Raw genomic sequence first — 19758 nt, forward strand, 5'->3', positions numbered from 1 at the left:
TGACACGCCAGTGTTGCAAACTAGGAGGGCTTTTGAAGTTACCCAAACGCTGACCCAAGGGCTAGGGCTTTGTTAATTGCTCCCCCAGCGTGCTGGTGCAATTTTGAAGTTTGGTGTGGTGGTGTGAAGCAAACGCACATAAATATCTTAACGTTACGGGGCCATCTTAATGGGTCAACAGGGAACAGCTTCCCTTAAAAGCAGTTGCTTAACAGTGGCGATCGTTTCCGATCAGCTCCGGTTGAGGCTTGCTTCGACTGTTGTGTTCCTGACTACGTGAGGAAGTTGTGACACCACAAAACCCTACTTAGGCATTTTTTTTTTGCGTAGTCTCCGGAAGCACACTTGCAGCATCCGGTGCCACATTCGGGGAAGTTTGGAAAGCATCGTCAGGCAGTGCGAGATTAATTACTGAAATTATAGCATTTGCATCTATTCGGAAGCGTTTGCAAACCACACTAAGCAGCAATTCCCTTTCTCTCCCACGTGAAATCCCAGTCCAATAAAAGAATCTAAATATTAAATTAAACATTCCTTTTCCACCGTTTTCTCCGTGGGAGCGTCAAACAGCGGTCCATGCATCTTCATCGTCACCACCGTCACGAGATCGTGATCACACAGACGAGAAGAAAGTAAAGTTCAACAGCAATAACAACGGCAGCAAAGAAACAAAAACAAAACGAAGAAAAACTGCACACCGAAATTGCAACGAACGCGGATTGTCGGGTCGGAGTTTCCAGTTTGTGTTTTGTTTCAACCCGTTCGGAACGTGCGATCATCTTCCGGTTTGCCATTTTCTCTATGTGCAGGCTGCTGTTTTTTTTAATTTGAGGAAAGACTTGAGCCAAACGGTAAAAGACAGACAGGCAGTAAACAAATCCCACTCAAACACTAACGATGCAGAAGTGATTTGAATTGTGGAGGAAGGAAGAGAACTCGCGAAGGAAATCAAAATTCTCTTTTTGTTATAAATTAAATGCTCTACCATTTCATTTTCGCTACGTGTAGCGCCTATCAGCATATAAACACAAATCTAAGCAGCAGAAAGCTCGTTAAACGAAACACTTATTTCTAACGATCTCCAAAGAAAGGATGAAAAAAAAAAACAAAATACATTCACCACTCCCATGTCGTAAAAGGCGTTTAAACATTCACCCATCACCCCCAAAAAAGAAGCCGCTCGAGGACGACGACACCGGGGTGGGAGCAGTGTGCGTTCGCGAGTTAATAATGATGTGCTAAACCTACCAACGGCCAGACATCACAGACATCCCAGACAGTCGTCACTAATTTATGGAGCTCAAAATGCTACCGCGATCGATTAGTTCAGGCGACCGCTTAAACCAATGCGTGCTTGCCTGCCTCCCCAACCCAGGGATGCTTTCACCGAGGGGCGGGCGATCCCCCAATCATCACCTGGCTCGTGGCGCATTGTGTTTTGTCGCATATTCAAATGAGCATCGGTGCATGAGAAGATTGCCCATTTTTGTCATCGCCATCATCATCTTCAAAAAAAGGCCATTACCATTTAATCATCACAGGATCGGCATGCGCATCCACAGGTGGTGATGCCCCAGCTGGTGGCTCTTTCCTCCAAGGAATGTGTAAATTAAGTGCCGCCCATTCGTATCTCGTTCAAAGTAAACGAGCTACCGACTTGATTAGGCTCGATTATGTCTGGCTGCTTGAGGTAGGTTCGGCTCAACTATGGGGCGGAGAAGGGCAAGCTTTCAATGATTAGGGGGACAACAAAACAACACTTTCGTCATCGGCAGTGGCATTACAAATTCCGGCTCATTTGCATAAATGGTTTGCGGCGTATTGACGAAACGGAAAATAAATAATACTCCGCACACTCTTCATCAGTTTTTCGACGGCACGAGGGGGGGGGGGGGGGGTCATTCCATGCCCATTGATCGTGTGTGTGTCTTCATTAACCGAATGTGGTTTTAATTCCTACGAGTCTTTCAAAATTAAAAAAATAAACCACCGTAGGACCACCACTACAGAGGAATGTCCTATTTGTAGTTGACGTAACGGAAACTAATTAGATGCGACATTCAATTCAATCACGGTATGGCACCGTAATCACGGGTTTTTTTTGAGAGGAGAGAAGTACCCAGGCTTGATAAGGTCATGCTCCTCATCTTCCGGTAATGCAATGCAATCTGCTAAAGACCGGAGAAGACACGCTAGTGACATCAATTTGGACATCAATTGAGGCAAAGTGAAGTTAACGTTATTGGTGCGCCCAAGTGGACCCAAACGGAATTACTGGACTGCATCTGAGCAGCGTAAAAAAGGTCTTCCGTGTGCTTTGGCCATCGGTCGAGTACCCAGCTTCATGCCTCACAGCCGCACGCAAGTGATGCAAGTCACAAGACACTTCCACTCACGCTCAGAGGAACTTTTCAATCCATCATTGATAATCAAAAGCACAGCAGGCGCAGAAACACACTCGCCGTATGATCGTTTTCCCATGCTGCTGATTAAAAGGTCCCCCCCGCTCCACTAAACAACAAAAGGCACGCAAATTAACGTACTCTCATTGCCAATTTCGGGCGGCGGCAGATTGCCCAATACGACCTAGCGTAAAAAAGTTTATGTTGAGGAAGCACCCCCAAAAAAAACCGTTTTTAATGAGCATAACAATCAAGGGTAGCGATGGGGGCCTAAACAACGGCGCTGATAACACGCCGCGCGATGCACCGACTGGTGATGGTGATGGAGTAGTAGCGGTCCTAGCCAAACCGTAAACAGCTTAACCGCGCACCGTGTTCAGGGCGATCGTGTCAGGGTTAGGAAGCGAAGCAGTTTGGTAAGATAAGCGGAGACTGCGCAGCAGTATTGTAATCCCGGATGGGTTGCCCCTTCATTGGGGAATTTCATTCCAATTCAGCACATTCGCCAACTTATATTAATTAGCCACAGAATAGCAACGATTCTGATACTGCAGCATCTCAACCATGACGCGCCTCACACTGCCAGCAGCTACTGCACTGTTGCAACTGATGCATGAAATACAATCATCTTTACCTTCTTATCGACTGCCTGGACTGCCCTGGGACTGTACAGAGCCGGAGGGGCCCAAAGTCCGCTGCGTGACTGAAGCGCGTAATCAAAAGCGCCTTGTTTCGCCATTCAACAATTCGGATGTCCAGATTGACGGGCCGTCCCGATACACCGTACGTTGTGTGGGAAGATGTTTGCGAATAAATAAAAAAAAAAACAAAACAAAACAAACCAACAAACAAAACCCCTCCAGAGGGGGTCAAGATTGCGATCGATCGAGTCCACGAGCGCCAGTATTCACAGCTTCTGGAACTGCCGGGAGCAAGTGATTGATGCGTCGATGGAAGGAAATGGGATTCATCTGGCTTTACAGCGGCCTGCCTGTCTATCTGTCCGGTGCGTGCAATAAAAGTAGCAAGAAAATAAATAAATCAACAAACAAACAGAAAACCGTACAATAGCGCCGAACTACCGAACAATCGTTACACGATAGCGTGGCGAAATGGCGTTATCTTGTGTGGATGTAGCAGGGTTGGAGTATATGTCGACGGGTATTAATGCTACTCTGGAGAGACTCATATCAATATGCTCAGAACGCTGGCTTGCTATTGCGGAGGAGATCTTTCGTCAGTGGTAAAGAACGCATCGGGAATTATATGTCCGGGCAAGGCTCGAATAGCATAATTGGAACACAAACACACGTACAGGCGGACAGGTGGACAGTGTTAAGGAATTGACACAGTCCGAGTACGAGTGAGCGTTACACACGAAGCCATACAGAGGACACACACCTTCTGCCAGACGTTTGGTTGTGGTTGTCGATTGCTGGCGGGTTATTGCCCGTTTTGACTGACTGACTAACTGACTGCTATCCATTACAAGCCCTTTCGTGGTGCCTCGATGCCGCAACGGAGGCACACAACTTGTACCAATAATTTTCATAAAAATAGACCTCAAGAAATTGCCCCCAAGCATCACAGGTAATCGGTTACGTCGGAAGTGTTTCTATTGCTCCCGCAGTGGTACTAATCACAAATAATTATACAGGGATTTGCAAACAAGTTCCCACCACATCCCCGGGCATGTAGAACTTAACATACTTCCCCAATCCCTCCCTTGGAGGGACATCCGAGAACCATTTACAGTAAATCACTCACATCTAGGACTGGTGTATTAAGGCAACGGCGGCGCCACCTTCCCGATACAGTTGGCGTAAGGCGGCCAGTATTGGCCCGATTGTCAACGCGTGCTGTTCTGGGCCACGGCAGCCACGACGGGCTCGTTGCAAAAGTGTGTAATTTTACGTTTGCTCTCTGTCGCTCCTCCAACCTTCTATCCCTTGCCGCACTGCTGTAGAGAAACCGCAGGCTCTCGCTCTTTCTCTCGCTTATCCTGTAAGTCATCCCCGTGCGTAACTGGAGCACACGGCAAACACAGACGTAGAGTTATACTGTGAAAAAACGAATAGTCTGTGTGTGTGAGTCTGTCTGACCGCAGAACTTGTTTTAAACCACATCCTATAAGATGGCTTGGATTTAATTAATCATACGATCGGCCGAAATAGCACGCAGCACGGCAGCCGAGGTACGAGGGCGCCACCACGACACGGCAGAAGATTTAATCGAGATCAATTGTCGGCTGCTTTACCAGTTACGGATTCAGCCGCACGCCGATCAGTCAAATCGGTGATTGGGTAGATCGAGCGATAAACGTGTACGCACTATCAGACAAGCGTACGAGGGCAAACGAGACCGCTACATCGCGGCTGCCTAGATGAGTCAGAACTCCGCTCCGGCAGGGCGAGCATTCCATTCTTGACGTGACAAGCGTACGTGTCGTAAAAGGCTCTTCAGGTGGACGGCAGTGGCTGGAATTTCCAGGCCCACCGATCGACAAGTGTCTTGCCGAGAGTGCTGGTGTTACCGGACGTGTGATTACCGCCAGGATTAGCTACCCTGTTAGGGTACGAGAGTGTGCGAGAGATCGTAAACCAACCCGAGAGGGGTACTGCAAAGTGAAGAAGCAAAAAAACCCTCCGCACCCCTCTCTCCTCCATTATCAGCCACTATCGTGGTCGTGTTGTCGCTTTCACCGAACGGGGGCGCGATAGTTTATTAGGCGGCAAAACCATCCTAACCCAACCTCAAGAGGGACAAAGTGAGAGTGACAAGCTAACAAGGGTTCTGCCACCAACCAAACCAAACCCCCCAAAACCCAAGAGCCAGCAATCACACACAGAAAAACGTGTGCAACAAATCAAATCCTTATCGTCCAGCGGCTGCACAGTATCGGCTTTTTGTTGTTTGGTGTCTTCGCTGCCTGCCTGTTCATCCAAGCAGGCCCAGCACGGACGAGCGTTCTATCGGTCCGGTCGATCAGTCTTGAGTGTCCCGGCGTCCCAGTCGGTCCAGTGTCCAGAGTAATCCGAGCACGAGCATAAAACACAACGATGGTGAAATCAATTACGGCCAATCCGCAGGGCCAGTTCTCGGTCGAGGACTACGCGGTGTTTACGATCATGCTGGGGATTTCTACCGCGATCGGGGTGTACTTTGGCTTTTTCCAGAAGAAGAAAAACCAAACCACCGAGGAGTATCTGCTCGGTGGGCGGAAGATGAAAACGTTCCCGATCGCGATATCGCTGATCGCCAGGTAAGTGGAGACTTTGGGCGGGGCGGGTTTGAGAACTAAGTGTAATGTATTTAGTGATTTGTGTAGATGGTTTACGGTTAATAGTATCTGTCTTTGAATTTTGTAATAAAACTACAAATCTTACTGTTCCAAGAGCTTCAAAGTTGTTCTTTTACATGGTTTAAATCGATATGAGGAGTTTTTGTTAAGGCTTCAAAGTTCAAAGTCCTTCAAAATTGGTGTAGATCGTTGAAATTGACATGGACGATTCTTCAAAGTATTTTTCACAACAAAAACCTGGAATTGGGGTTCCGTCGGACTCTTCCACACGGCAACAGCATCAGTAACATCTCTGTTGCGAAATACCAGCAGAAAGATCCGTCCTTGTTGATAGAATTGTTCCGAAAAAAGGAAAGTGTGCCCAATCGGCAAACGGTCGGCATGATTCAGTCGGACCACGCGCCAGTTCTTGATATTTTTTTATTAAACTACTAAAAAAACACCATCAACGTTGATTAATCCAGGGATGGCAGTGATAACAGCAGTTTTTTTTATGATTGACTTTAGACTCATTCATAAAAACGATTCCGTAAGCGTGCCTAATGGATTTTGTCAAACGTTACTACTGCTGCGGTAGTAGATTTCAAACGATCCGCACTCGGGTCAGTGGGAAACTTTTTTTGTGATCGCTTGATTTAAAAGACGCTATGACTTTTTTTTAGTGAATTCTGATTAAGAATGTGATGTGGTTGTGACTTCGTTTTTTTGGTTCTTCTTCTTCTTCTTCCAAAGAAACTCCAAGTAAAGGTCACTGTAACTTCCGACCGATTTGAAGAGCGATATTAATGTGAACCCACACGAACGGGGTGGTCGTGGGCAGTAAAATTTGATGGACATTTTATGACGCTCTGAAGCCGTTTAATTTCCTGTCCCGGTTTGGGGCGAGTTTTCCCTTCCAAATCGCTTCACGCTTATCGATAGGGAATTTACTGATTTTCCATACCAATCTTTCCTTCCGCTTTCCAGCCAACTGTCCGGTGTGTCCATCATGTCGGTTCCGGCGGAAATGTACTCGTACGGGGCGCAGTACTGGATCATCGCCCCGACCATGATCCTCATCACGATGATCATCAACTACATCTTTGTGCCAGTGTTTTACAACAACCACATCACCAACTGCTACCAATATCTAGAGGATCGGTTCAGCCCGGCGGTGAAGAAGTTCGTCACGTTCACGTACGTCCTGAACATCTACCTGATCCTGCCGATCTTCATCTTCATACCGGCGCTGGCCTTTTCGCAAGTCAGCGGCATCAACATCCACCTAATCAACGGGATCGTGTGTGGCGTGTGCATCTTCTACACGATGCTCGGTGGCATCAAGGCGGTCGTGTGGACGGACGTCGTGCAGGGGCTGATTATGTTTGTGTCCTGCTTTCTGGTGGTGGTCATCGGGGTGGCGAAGATTGGCGGACTGTCGGAGGTGTTGGATCGGGCAGCCGCCGGTAATCGGTTGGAGATTTTTGAGTAAGTGCACTCTAATGGAGCGCGGCAACTCGGCAACAAGCTAATGTAATTCCTTTCTGATTCCCTTGCAGCATGACACTGGATGCAACTACGCGCCAAACGTTCTGGACGGCTAGTGTGGGCAATCTGTTCCTGTGGACCGGTTACCTGGGACTTAGCCAAAGCTGCGTCCAGCGTATCGTATCTGTGCCGAGCATGAGCCATGCCCGGGCCGCCCTGTGGATCTTCTGCGCCGGGTTCAGCGTCATCATGACGCTGAACTGCTTCACCGGCATCGTCATCTTTGCCAAGTACTTCGACTGCGATCCGATCAAGGTGGGGCTGGTGCAGAAGGCAGACAAGCTGCTGCCCTTCTTCGTGCAGGATGTCGTGGGTAACTTGAAGGGTATGCCGGGAGTGTTCATCTCTTGCGTGTTCAGCGCTGGTTTGAGGTAAGATCCCAGATCGAACCAACTAAAAACAGGATATGTTTTGCAAAGCCTTACTTCATTCGTATTCCAGCACAATGTCCGCAAACCTAAACTCGCTGGCGGGCTTAATCTACGAGGACTACATACGGCCGTTCAAGCTGTTCAAACACACGGACGCGTCGGCCAATACGACCATGAAGGTGCTGATTCTGGTCAGTGGTGTGTACTGTATCGCGATGGGCCTGATCGTGGAACAGTTCGGGCACATTTTGCAGATGGTCGTCACGATCGCCAGCGTTACGCAGGGTGCCGTGATGGGCATCTTCTGTCTCGGGATGCTGTGGCCGTGGGCCAACAAACACGGCGCCCTCTGGGGCTCGGCATCCAGCGTGATCGTGATGTCGTGGATCATCGCTGGGGCACAGATTGCGATCAGCAACAAGGAAATTAGCTACCCGCCCAAACCTACCAGCGTGGATGGGTGCTACGAGTACGGGTACAACGTGACGGCCAACGATTTCCCCACGCTCGAGGCGCCGCAGGACGAGGCCGAGTTCTCCATCTACAACATCTCCTTCGTCTGGTACTCGACAGTGGGCACGTTCATGGTGTTTCTGGTAGGGATTCCGGTGAGCTACTTTACCGGTTCGCAAGATTTGCGCAACTTCCGACCGAAGCTGATCTCACCGCTCGTCCACTGGCTGCTCCCGGAGGAGGTGCTACAGAACGACTTTTCGCTAAAGGCAGAGAATGAGTAAGTGACACGAGTTGTAAGTGTACGCTGCAGGTCCTCTTATTCCATGCATTCCTGTTGTTTTTTTTTGCAGAAAACTTAACCCCGAACCAATCAAAGAGTGGACCTTTACGGCGCACGAAGAGGAAAAGTACAAGGAACGGCTCGGTGTGATCGAGCAGACGCTTTAGACAAACCAAAACCCCTCGCCAGGTGTTTTTGTGCTGGATTTATGCAATGCGCAAACACATGGTGCACAGTTCGTGGTGGTGCGTAGAGTAGAGGCTTTTTTTGTTGTATAAGTTTCACCTAGGATGTAATGCATGTTTACTCAAGACGGGCAGAAGTTGCTGTATGTTAAATGTTTACGCGAGACACACAAACATACACAAAAGTGTCACGTGTGCCATCGTTCATCTCATCGATGTGTAGTATTAATATGGTCAGTTTTAAACCAGCGTCCTCGTTAACGCTATCGTTTCTTTATGATTCCTGTAATAGAACCAAGTCGTAGTGTAATAAACCTCCAATCATTGTTTCTAGTAGTTGAATGAGTTATTATTTTGATCTGTAAACGAAACAATTCACTTTTGATGATGTTCTATAGGCAAATGTAATGGCAAGCAAATGCCGTGTCGACGAGACTGAGCCTGTGAAATTATATGTCTATCTGCGAACGTTACACGTTCAAATGGGATTGTAAAACTTGATTTTAATTACTTCGTTTTAAATCAGATTTGACTTCTAATTAACATCTTCCGTATGAAAAATTGTGAAACTCAAATATGCAATATCAGTAACGATTGTTTTAAACAAGCCATAACGCCTAAAAGTATGCAATTATGAAATTATCGTTTTTGACCCTGAAGCTATGCAATCAACCACCCTGTGCTGGGAAGGTTCAAAGCGATTTTCGTGAGCTCGCCGACGCTCCAAATCGGTGCGATTTTCCCACAATACACGGACACGGTGCTGGCGAGCGTTTTTGTAAGTCGTTGTGAGGGTTTTTGGGGGTTCAAAATGGCCGCCAAAAAACGAGCGCTGGTGTGCGGTTGTGTTGATGGACAAAATTAATTGGCCAAAAAAAAAATACATACTTTCCACCATCTCCCCCCTTGACCCCACGGGGTTTCATGTGTGTGCCATATTAGCATCTGCTCTCCGCCGTCTCACTTGCTCGTACATGTTCCGCTATTGCGTTAACTGATCCGGTGTTGGCTTTTTATGTCCAGTCTTCATTCATTCATCTTTTAACGGTGATTTTATCAATGTTTTTTTCCGTGCCAGCTCTGACGAGGCCGCAAGTCACACAGACTTTACGACAGTTTTATTGGATTTATTTTATTTTATCTTAAAAAGACGATTAGGCGGAAATGTAATTAAAATAATGCAAACTTCTGCACTTTGAACGGCACACTTCAGTTGCGGGCGCGCGAGCACTTTGAGCGACGATTCTATGCATTGCACAGTAATTTAAAACCTTTCAGCTATTAATCAAATAATACGTGTACCCAGTTTCTATTGATTTCCATTCAAAACAATCAGCCAAATTGAGCACTTCTATTTCGCACCGGCCAAGAAGTTGTTTACATTTTTTACGCGTCCATGTGCGCGAAAGAGATGGTAGACAAATCGAGCGAGAACATACACACCTCGGTATATGATGCGCGTAGATTGTTACTAACACAACGAAAAGCATATGGACATAGGTGGACGAAGTGCATGGAGTGAAGTGGGAGACGGGGGTACAAAAGCTCAGGGAACGGTCAGAACCTCGCCGTATGCGATTATGCCGCATGCGGCAAGAAAATAGTTTTCTCAATTTTCTAGCTTTTCAATGTATTATAATGATATTTTGTTGTTTTTTTTTCAAATATGATTTTAGATATTTGACATCTGAAATAAAATCGCATGCGGCGATGCGGCAATATTAAACGATTTTGATTTTGCCGCATTGCCGCATGCGGCAGGTTCGCAAGTGCTGTCATTAACGTCAATTCCCTTACAAAAGCTTGCGGCAAAATCGCATGCGGCGAGGTTCTGACCGTTCCCACACCACGAAACGAACACTGTAAGCGAGTAAAGGATGGCTTGAGAAAATGAGCGAGATGCAGCAATTTTTTGAACGTCAAAATCTTTCGCCTTGCTCAACGGGCACTGACTGTCAGAATTAACATGACGGTTTGGCAAAACAAATTGAGCATTATGATATTTTACTCCAAAAATACATTTCGCGTTGATGTTTCAAACATGCAATTTCTTTCGTTATATTATTGCGATTCAAGTTATCAACAGAAACATATCAATTTAGTAAAGGCTATTCCTACACTGTGGCTCACAGGAGGAAGACGTTCCATTGAAGAAGAAGAAGCATGCTGAAGGTTTCATGACGTCACTGAAGACTGGCTCCCTAATAACATATAAAGAGCATTTAATGCAATTTAGCTAACTATCAATAAACAAATTTTCATCGACATAGCGCTCTGAATTTCGGATTACCCCATATCCGTGTGCGATTTGTGCTTTGCCGGGAAACGATCTACCATAGGAAACTTCACGCCAGCACAGAGTAGCGGTACTGTGGCTGTGTGTGTGACATCGAAAATCGACAACCACTCGCTCTCACGTACACCAGCGCAGTCGGGCAGCAGAGGGCAAGAAAGAGAAGACGTTTCTGACGTTAGGAGCCAATCGGAGCGAAAAAAGGTCGCGTTGTACGAGCCGCAAGGGAAACTCTGTCTGTGCATCATAATAATAATATCCGCAGCTATCGCAGGGATCGCGTTTTGCCGCAGGTGATGATGGAAAAGTAAGTGAAGAGCAACGTGCGACAGCGTTAAAGGACGCGCAAACGAAATTGGTAAAACGGTTATCGTCTCGTACTCGCACCAGCAACAATGGTCGCCGTTGTCCTGCCGAATTAGGTACGGGTGTGTGCGGGTACGCGCGGGGTGCTGGGTACGTGCGTGCCGCGTGCAGTGGTGCGAGCGAGACGACACCCGGCAGCAGGCAGCAGGGAAAGCGAAAAGCAAGAAGCAACGGGTGCGTTTGTGGATACGGCGGAAGCGCAGGCAGGCGGACGGACACAACACAAAACAGGGGCATAATATTGTGTTTGGTAGTGTTGGTGTACCAGGCAGGCTACAGCGCACAGAAGAGTCAGACGAGAAGAAGGTCCGCGAAAAAGCGAAAGCAAAAACGCCGTGCAGCAAATCACGATTTCATCACTATCTCTCTCTCTCTCTCTCTTTCTCGCACGCCGCGCGTTCGCTTTTCCCGTGAATGCGTGATTGCCGGAACCGATGCCGCCCGGTTTGTGTCTGGGTGGGGGGGAGAGTAGGGTTTCGGAGCAAAAGTGCAACGCGTCGTGGCTGAAGGGGGGAAAAGACCCACTACACCCTCCTCCGCGCGGTGGCGGTCCTGATAAGCGATCGCAGCAGCAACAGCAGAAGCATTTCTTCTCCCGTGCGTGCGATTGTTCCGTGCACGCGAAAGACGGTCAAGGGACGGGGGGGGGGTTCCATTCATCGACGGTGCGGTATTGCATGAACGTATGCGCGCGTGTGTGCATGTGTGTGTGCGCGCTTTCGAGCATAAACGTGTAGTGGTGCGGCAGTCCGGCAGTACACGAAAAGGGGCCGAAAAGGAAGCGCGAAGAAGAAAACACAACGTAAACGACACTCTCGCAGTGACGGTTTTTTCAGTGTGGCCAGCCAGGGAAAGGGAATGTGTGTGTGTGATGATTATTCGATAAAACCGATCGGAATAGGTGAGAAAAGAAGCAGCAAAGAGTAGTAAGGGGTGAGGGGTATGGAGCCGATAAAAAAAAAGATGCGCGTGGTTCTGTGGTTTCCCGAGCCATTTGTGTGTGTGTGAGTGTTATGTTGCCAGCTTGTGCGGTGGGTTCCTGGGTGAGAACGGCGAGAGGAGAAGGAGGTGTTTTTGGCGGCAGCAGCAGCCGTTTTTGCTTCGTCGCTTTTCTCGACCCCTTGCGGAAAACGCAACAGAGTGCCCCGTGCGAAAAGGGACGGATCATCAACTAGGCAAACCCCTGCGGTAGCGGGGACACGTACGCGTATCGGGAGGGATAAGCAACGCGCGCGTGTACCGATCGTTGTGTGCATCCTTCCTCCTCCGGCCGTCCGTCCTGGCGCACGCAATAATTGTTTTGATGGAAGGAAATCGAGCGACAAATCGCATCCACATTCGGGTGGTGTGTGGAATGCGTTGAAGGTGAAGGAAAGGAGTTCTTCAAGGTGGTGGGAAATTGTGGTACTTTTTCTTTTTTAATTTTCCACCGTGTTCCGTGTGTATGATATGGCGGCGGCCGCCCTCCGCGCGCACTCTGAAGAAGTGACCGCCGCTGCCGCCAACACTCTTTCTCTTCTCTCGCCTAATGCGTGCTGTGCTGTGTGCGTGTGTGTGTGTGTGTGTATATGGTGTGACGCGAAGAAATCAACGACGACGGTGGTGTGTGTGTGTGTGTGTGTGTGGCAGGATTTGTCAAACGCATCATTTCGGTTCTGTTCCGCAACTTGGCCACAAATGACTGAAAAAGGCCATACAAAAAGGCGAAGAAAAAGAACGACACACATCCCCGGATAATCGCGACTATCGCTTACTACCTGGCAGGGCTGGTGGTGGTGGTGGTGGTGGTGTGGTGGGGTGCGAGGCGGCGGTCAAATAATCGAAGCATACCAGCTGAAAAGTAGTTTTGTTTTGTGCTTGAGGGGTTCATGCTTGGGAGATATCTTTCTCCCTTTTCCGGAGTCGGTCGGATTTGGGGGGGGGGGGGGGGGGGAGGATAAGGGATAAGGGACAGTGCAAAGAAAAAGAGGACGCAGGAGCGGGAGAGGTAAAGAAAATACCGAAAGTGTGCGGTAGCGGCGGCGACTGGCAGGGAAACAAATGGCCAATAATAATTTCCTTCACACCACCGCCGCCGCGTTCATGTGCGTTTCTTCGTTTTTCCACCGCAAATGAAACAGCAGCAGGCACCTTGGTAGGTGAAGGCGAACGAGAGAAAGAGAAAGATGCCGAAGAATGATGCGTGCCTAGTGGTCTCGCTCACGCACAACAGACACGTATGTGGGCCTTTGTACGCGCGAGCGGGAAGATCAGGCGGCTGCTGGTGCGCAACAGAGAGCAAGCGATTCGCTCTCTATCTACGCGTTCTGTTTTTGGAGCTACAGCAAAAGCGAGAGAGTGAAAGAGAGAGCTAAAAAGAGAGTGAGAAAGCGATACGGACAGCAGCAGCAGCAGCATCAGCGGACGAAATGTTAGGTTAGCTTTTGACATTTCCGAAAAGAATCATTACAACAAGGCACCTTGCTTGAAATTTGGTGAACTTTTTTTTGCTTCCCGTTTGTATACTGGCAATGAGCTTCTCGTAAGTGACCGAATTTGGGGCACCGTTTAATCGATGGCGGAACATAGCGGCTGCACGGAATTAGTGAATTAATTAGTGTGTGCGTGTGTGTGTGCGTGTTTGCTTTTGCGGCATGGTGCGAGAAACACACAGTGGTGTGTTGTCTACCCTTTTTGAAGCGATTGCTTGCTGTTGCTGCTGCTGCTGGATGAAAGCAATAAAAAAGCCAGCACCTCCGCGGTATTTATGTGTCGCGTACACACACTCACAGAGCGAGAGAGAGTGTGTGTGCGAATAGTGTGTGCATTTAAGGATATCTTCCCATTGTAGTGTGTGACACGAGCGACCAGGAAGTGTGTAAAATCGGAGCAACTTCCTAAATGCACGTACGCATACGCACGCACGCATACACACCCCAGTGGCCTGTGCCAGTACGTGCGATCGAATGTCACACGTATCCATTTGACAGCCCGGAGGGAACGGATGGGCGCGTGTATCGGTTGTTGTGTTTGTTGATGCTGTGCTCACCTTCCTTTGGGTCGCCTGCGGGCAATATTTCGAGGACAAACCGCACAAGGAATGCTTTCTGCTTGCTTCGGCAGTGTGCCATGGAAGAGAAGTGCTGCTGTGTTTGTGTTACCAATCCCTCAATAATGTCGATGGACGATTGCTTTTTCGTTTGTTTAATAATATTTTGCCCCTTTTCCGGGCAACTTCGAACGCGCGAATTGAACGAGTAACAAATGGAAAGCCACAGTGCTCCGGATCGCGCGCGGTGTGCATTTTATATTGGCCACGATACGATAACGTTTGCTGATAGCCGACACTGGCAACCGTATGAGGTGGCGGTGGTGCTGCCCGTGAGTCACAGGACGATCATTCGACCAGCCCGTCGATTTGAGTTGCGGGAACAAATGCAATACAACATTGGGTTCTTCTATTGGGTTTTTATATTCACACTGTTCGCAAAATGCTTATATGTTTCTTCTTTTTTGTACATTTCAGATTGTTAACCCAGCCTCCTCAGCAAACAGTGGCAAGCGAATGATACTAAAAACATTGAACGATTGAAACACGCACCGCATTGTTGGACTGGGCAGCAACAGCCAATCCGTTTGCAAGGGATTAGTACGTACATCGATGGATGAGCCAGTTTCACGTGCCAGCCGTAGCCGGTGGTGCTGCCTGCAGACGACGGACCGATGAATCTGGCTGGGGGCACGCACGGCAATGATAACGCGCGGCAGCAGCAGTGTGAAAGTGAATGAAAACAATCGCAAGCAAACACATCATATGAGCAATATTTTAGATAATAATAATAATAATAATAATGTCGTACCGGCAAAGTGCAGTGCTGCTGAGGGATCGTATTACTAGTATTTAGACAGTTGTGGCCGCAGCTTATCGCTGTTTCCGCGCTAGTATCTCCTCCGATTGCGCGTGTGTGTGTGTGCGTGTGTGAAAGTGGACGAGACACGAACGGGATGTCCGTTCCGATGTGTGAAATATGTGTGTACTGTGCGTTTGTATTGTAAGGACAGCTTGTGTACGTTTCGGATACGATTGATTGATCGTTGTGCATTTAAAGATCGTTTGATCGGCCAGAGGCAAAGAGAGCGAAAGAGTGAGAGAGACTGCTGTGCAGTGAAGTGATGAGGCAAGGGAAGTGCAGCGAGCTGTAATGGTGGTTTGGCGGTACGTAAACACCGGCTACACACAAAGATCGCGACAGCGGCGGCAAGGAATCCGTTGACGTCGTCCTGTTTTGTTGCACCATAAAGCAAACGAAAACACAAAAAGCGTCGAGGCACGCAAAAGAGAGTGAGAGAGAGAGAGAGAGAGAGAGCGAGAGTGGGACCTGCGTGCGTAGCTTGTTGCACTAACGCGCAGTAGTATGACACACAACCTGGGCATGGCGTCGTACCGGCTACCAGGACCCGGACTCTGTCCGCCAGATTTCAAATCGCCCTCGGAATCGCCGCAGCTCCCGATATCCGCCCCGAGCAATCCGAAGAAGCGAAGGAAAACGTCGAACGTGGTAAACTCGAACGCGGTAACGTCGCAGCCGACGCCGACCCCGTCCCCCCAGGACCTGCTACCACCGCCCCCGACCGGGTACGGCGACACGATAGTGGCCTCGAACCCGTTCGATGATACGCCACCGCCAACGCCTGCCTCGCACATGGGCCACATGGGCCATCCACACGGCGGCCCCGGCCACGGGCCGGGCCCGGGCATGATGGGTCACCTCGGGGGCGGTGCGATGGGCCACGGTGGCCCGATGGGCCCGATGAACCATATGGGTGGGCCGATGCACGGAGGCCCCGGTCACCATATGGGCCCGGGGCCGATGGGTGGTCATCCGCACGGGCCACCGCACGGCGGACCGATGGGTGGCGGCATGGGCCCGCACGGCATGGGTCCGCACGGGATGGGGCCGCACCATGGGCCGGGCCATGGGTCGCCGCATCCGGGCATGGGCCCGGGCGGGCCGCCGCACGGCCCGCCGGGCATGGTGAGCGGGCCGGGAGGACCGGGCGGACCACCGCAGGGACCGCCGATGCGGGGCATGAGCCCGATGGGCATGGGCAGCCCGATGGGCCACCACCATCCCGGCATGCACCTGAACTCGGGCATGGGCCAGATGGGCGGCATGCCGCACGGGATGCAGCGCGGCGGCATGAGCCCGATGGGCGGACCGGGCGCGCAGATGGGTGGCCTTAGTCCGATGGGTGGTGCCATGAACCAGAGCATGTCGCCGATGGGTCCGATGGGAGGCATGTCCCCGATGAGCCAGCAGCAGCAACAGCAGCAGCAGCAGCAGCAACAGATGAACAGCAAATCGGTGGGAAGTCCGCTGAGTGCCGGCAACATTGGCAGCCCGATGAACTCGTTGCCGGGGATGGGTTCGCCCCATGCCGGCGGGGGCCCGGGAGGCGGTGGCGGCGGTGGAGGAGGAGGAGCAGGTGGCGGTGGCGGAATGCTGGGCAGTCCGATGAACACGAGCGGGGGCCACCTGAACAACGGCCCAATGGGTCCGCCGATGAACAGCCCGCTCGGGAACGGCCCGCCGAACCATGTGCCACTCGGGCCGAACTCGGCCGGACACAGCCAAACGCCGCAGCCGGTGTCCGCCGCGAACGTGACCGTCGGCGGCCAGACGTCACCGAACGTGGCGATGAGCGGTGGACCGGGCGGCATGAACAGTAGCAACAGTAGGATGAACCTACCGAACGGTGCAATGACAAATCAGCAATCAGGGAACTTAAATCAATTACCTCATCAACTCGGACCCATGGGTGCGAACCAGCAGCAGCAGCAGCAGCAGGGCGGTGGCGGCGGTGGCCCGCAGCAGAACAGTAGTCAAGGGCCTAGTAATCAGCAGCCCGGTGGCGGCGGCGGCCAGCAAGGGCCGGGGTCTCAGGGACCGCCGGGCAGCCAGGGACCGGCCGGGCAACAGTCACAACCGCTACAGCCTCATCCGCCGCCGCACGGTGGCCAGCATCAGCAGATGCCGCTGCCCCAGCAGTCACCTCACGCTCAACACAACCCGGGTGGCCCGGGCAGCGGCGGTCCCGGCGGCCCGGCCGGGCAGCAGCAGATGAGCCCCATGATGGGTCCGGGTGGTGGTGGTGGCGGACCACCGATGGGTAACAGCATGGGCGGCCCGATGGGTGGCGGCATGATGGGCGGTCCCGGCGGTCCGGCCAACTCGATGGGAGGAGGAGGGGGAGGCGGCGGCGGCGGCATGAATCATCATCCGCACCATCACCATCATCATCATCACGCGGGCAATCATCAGGGAGGCAATCCGCACATGGGTTCCGGCATGGGCGGTGCGAACAATATGCACCATCACATGGGTGGCGGCGGAGGTGGCGGAGCAGGAGGAGGAGGAGGCGGTGGCGGCGGCTTAATGCCACCGCACGGGAACCTGCCGCCGGGCGTAGCGCCCCACAGGCCCCCGATGCACGGTGGAATGGGCGGCGGTGGCATGGGCCCGGGCGGCATGATGGGCGGACCGCCGATGGGTGGTCCGATGGGTGGCCATATGGGAGGTGGAGGAATGGTGGGCGGCGGCGGAATGGTCGGTGGCAGTCCGATGCAGTCGCCCCACATGATGGGGGGCGGCGGCGGCGGCGGCCCGGGCGGTGGACCGATGGGTGGCGGCGGACCGATGGGCGGACCGATGGGCGGACTGGGACCGCCGGGCAATGGGCCGAACGGGCCGAACCATCACCACCACATGGGCATGTTCGGTCCGAAGCCGATGCCCGTCACCTCCGGCAAGCTGTACCCGCCCGACCAGTCGAAAGTGTTCAACCCGCAGAACCCGAACGCCCCGCCAATCTACCCCTGCGGAGGATGCCATAAGGAGGTGCATGACAACGACCAGGGCATCCTGTGCGAATCTGGATGTAACTTTTGGTTTCATCGGTAAGTAGCAGCGGCGTCTAGTAGGCGGAGAGCTCGTTTTGTTGTTAACCCTTGTCACTTGATCACTTTTTTTTTTTGCAGGACGTGCAGCGGACTGACGGAGGCGGCCTTCAACCTAATACACGCGGAAGTGTACGCCGAATGGTGCTGCGACAAGTGTCTCAACTCCAAAAACATACCACTGGTGAAGTTCAAACCGTAGTAGAAGCGAGCCCGTAGCTCGGCCGCAGGACGCTGTACCGCACAGCGCAGGGCCTGAGCCACGTCCAGCACTGCTTACCTAAGTGACAACCACCTGCACTACCACCACCACCACCATGTCTCTTCCCATTTCCTTTGATCCGAGTGGCTGAAGCTCTGGCAGGGGGAAAGGAAAGCGGCGGCGGCCGCTCGACAAATCGTTTCCCTCGCCTGCTTCTCCTGTGTTGTTAGATTTAAGTGGGGACAGGGACAAGGGAACAGCGACGGAAGAAAGGAGCAGGGGTAGAGAGGTCGAGAGCCATTCGCTTTTGAAAAGCGGCACTAGAGTGTGTGCGTTAGAGTGTACAGAGAGGTGCTTCGGGAGATAGGAACTAGGAAAAGGGAGAAGAGGATTAGCGACGCGCCAGATGAATGGGTTGGGTCCGTGTGTGGGCGTGTACGTGTGTGTGTGTGTGTGTATCATCTTTGTGTCCGCTGCTTTTAGAAAGACTGGAGGAACCAAAATGGGGAAACTGCTGGCACATTAACTAAGACGAACTTGACGAATCACGAATGCTTTTCTGTTTAGTGAATTTAAACGATTCTTGACACACACACAACAAAAAACGGTTCCTTTTTTAATATGACTGACCACGGATCAGCAGCAGTGTTTGGTGCGCAACCATAATTTAAGCTAGGATGGGTGGGCTTTTGCTTCGTTAAATTATAATGCAAATTGAGCGAAAACGTAAGGGTTTACTGTGGGGAAAAAGGGGATAAAAACAATGTTTGAGATTATTGTCCCGAATGGAGGAGTCCTGCTTGTGAACACTTGCCATATCCTTGTTATCGTTGGCTCAAAAGAGGACACAAACAAACAAACACACACACACATACACGCTTCACACGCATCCAATTCCATCCTCGATGTGTTATTTGTAACCGGGAAAGGTCGCGTTATGGAACTTCTTCTTTAAAGCTTTTGAGTGAGATTGACAGTTGTACAGTACAGAAGAAAAAAAACAAACAACAAACCCAAAACACATACACACACACACAACATGTTAGATTAGCAGTCGATATAGGCAAACATACACTCACAAACAAACAAAAAAAAACACACACACACACACAAAGAACTCAAATAACAACGATACCACAAAGTTGTGTAACCCGCAATGTGTGCTGTGTGTGTGTGTGTGTGTGTGTGTGCAAAACAACAAAAAAAACCGGGGGGATCTGTACAGAAACAAACGTGCGCTTGTGGGGGCTAGTGCGATGGGGGACGGGCGATGGTTGTGTAAATGGTGTTAAAAGGAAAAGGGAAAAGATTAACAAAAAAAATCGCTAGCCAAGAGAATTACGTGTAGCAAAAGCAAGCAAGCAAGCAAGCAAGCAAACAAACAAGAAAGTAAAGTGAATGAGTGAGTGAGTGTGTGTGTGTGTGTGTAAAAGTAATA

The 19758-nt window shown here is 50.7% G+C and overlaps 2 protein-coding genes across 7 annotated transcripts; both read left to right on the plus strand.

Moving 5' to 3' along the window:
* The first annotated feature begins 4241 nt into the window (after positions 1-4241).
* Positions 4242-8858, plus strand: LOC120950964 (sodium-coupled monocarboxylate transporter 2-like). Its single transcript, XM_040369412.2, has 5 exons — positions 4242-5664; positions 6670-7170; positions 7242-7601; positions 7672-8334; positions 8408-8858. Exons 1-5 carry the CDS (start codon positions 5462-5464, stop codon positions 8502-8504), a joined length of 1824 nt encoding a protein of 607 aa, XP_040225346.2. The 5' UTR covers positions 4242-5461; the 3' UTR covers positions 8505-8858.
* Positions 8859-10813: 1955 nt separating this feature from the next.
* Positions 10814-19504, plus strand: LOC120948419 (protein pygopus). Of its 6 annotated transcripts, none has more exons than XM_040364708.2 (3): positions 10814-11181; positions 14687-18118; positions 18200-19504. In XM_040364708.2, the coding sequence occupies exons 2-3, from the start codon at positions 15576-15578 to the stop codon at positions 18318-18320; spliced, it is 2664 nt and encodes an 887-aa protein (XP_040220642.2). In that variant the 5' UTR covers positions 10814-11181; positions 14687-15575; the 3' UTR covers positions 18321-19504. The 6 variants fall into 6 exon arrangements, with proteins under 6 accessions (XP_040220642.2, XP_040220638.2, XP_040220640.2 ...); XM_040364704.2 differs by having other exon boundaries at positions 10822-11122; XM_040364706.2 differs by lacking the exon at positions 10814-11181 and adding an exon at positions 11216-12082.
* The last annotated feature ends 254 nt before the right edge of the window (positions 19505-19758 follow it).

This window comes from Anopheles coluzzii, chromosome 2 (genome assembly GCF_943734685.1).
Source record: "Anopheles coluzzii chromosome 2, AcolN3, whole genome shotgun sequence".
Taxonomy (NCBI): Eukaryota; Metazoa; Arthropoda; class Insecta; order Diptera; family Culicidae; genus Anopheles; species Anopheles coluzzii.

Coding starts and splice junctions, on each gene's coding strand:
- LOC120950964 (XM_040369412.2), top strand. CDS start 5,462: ATGGTGAAATCAATTACGGCCAATCCGCAGGGCCAGTTCTCGGTCGAG. Junction 5,665..6,669: donor GCGATATCGCTGATCGCCAG/GTAAGTGGAGAC, acceptor TCCGCTTTCCAG/CCAACTGTCCGGTGTGTCCA. Junction 7,171..7,241: donor AATCGGTTGGAGATTTTTGA/GTAAGTGCACTC, acceptor ATTCCCTTGCAG/CATGACACTGGATGCAACTA.
- LOC120948419 (XM_040364708.2), top strand. CDS start 15,576: ATGACACACAACCTGGGCATGGCGTCGTACCGGCTACCAGGACCCGGA. Junction 18,119..18,199: donor TGTAACTTTTGGTTTCATCG/GTAAGTAGCAGC, acceptor TTTTTTTTGCAG/GACGTGCAGCGGACTGACGG.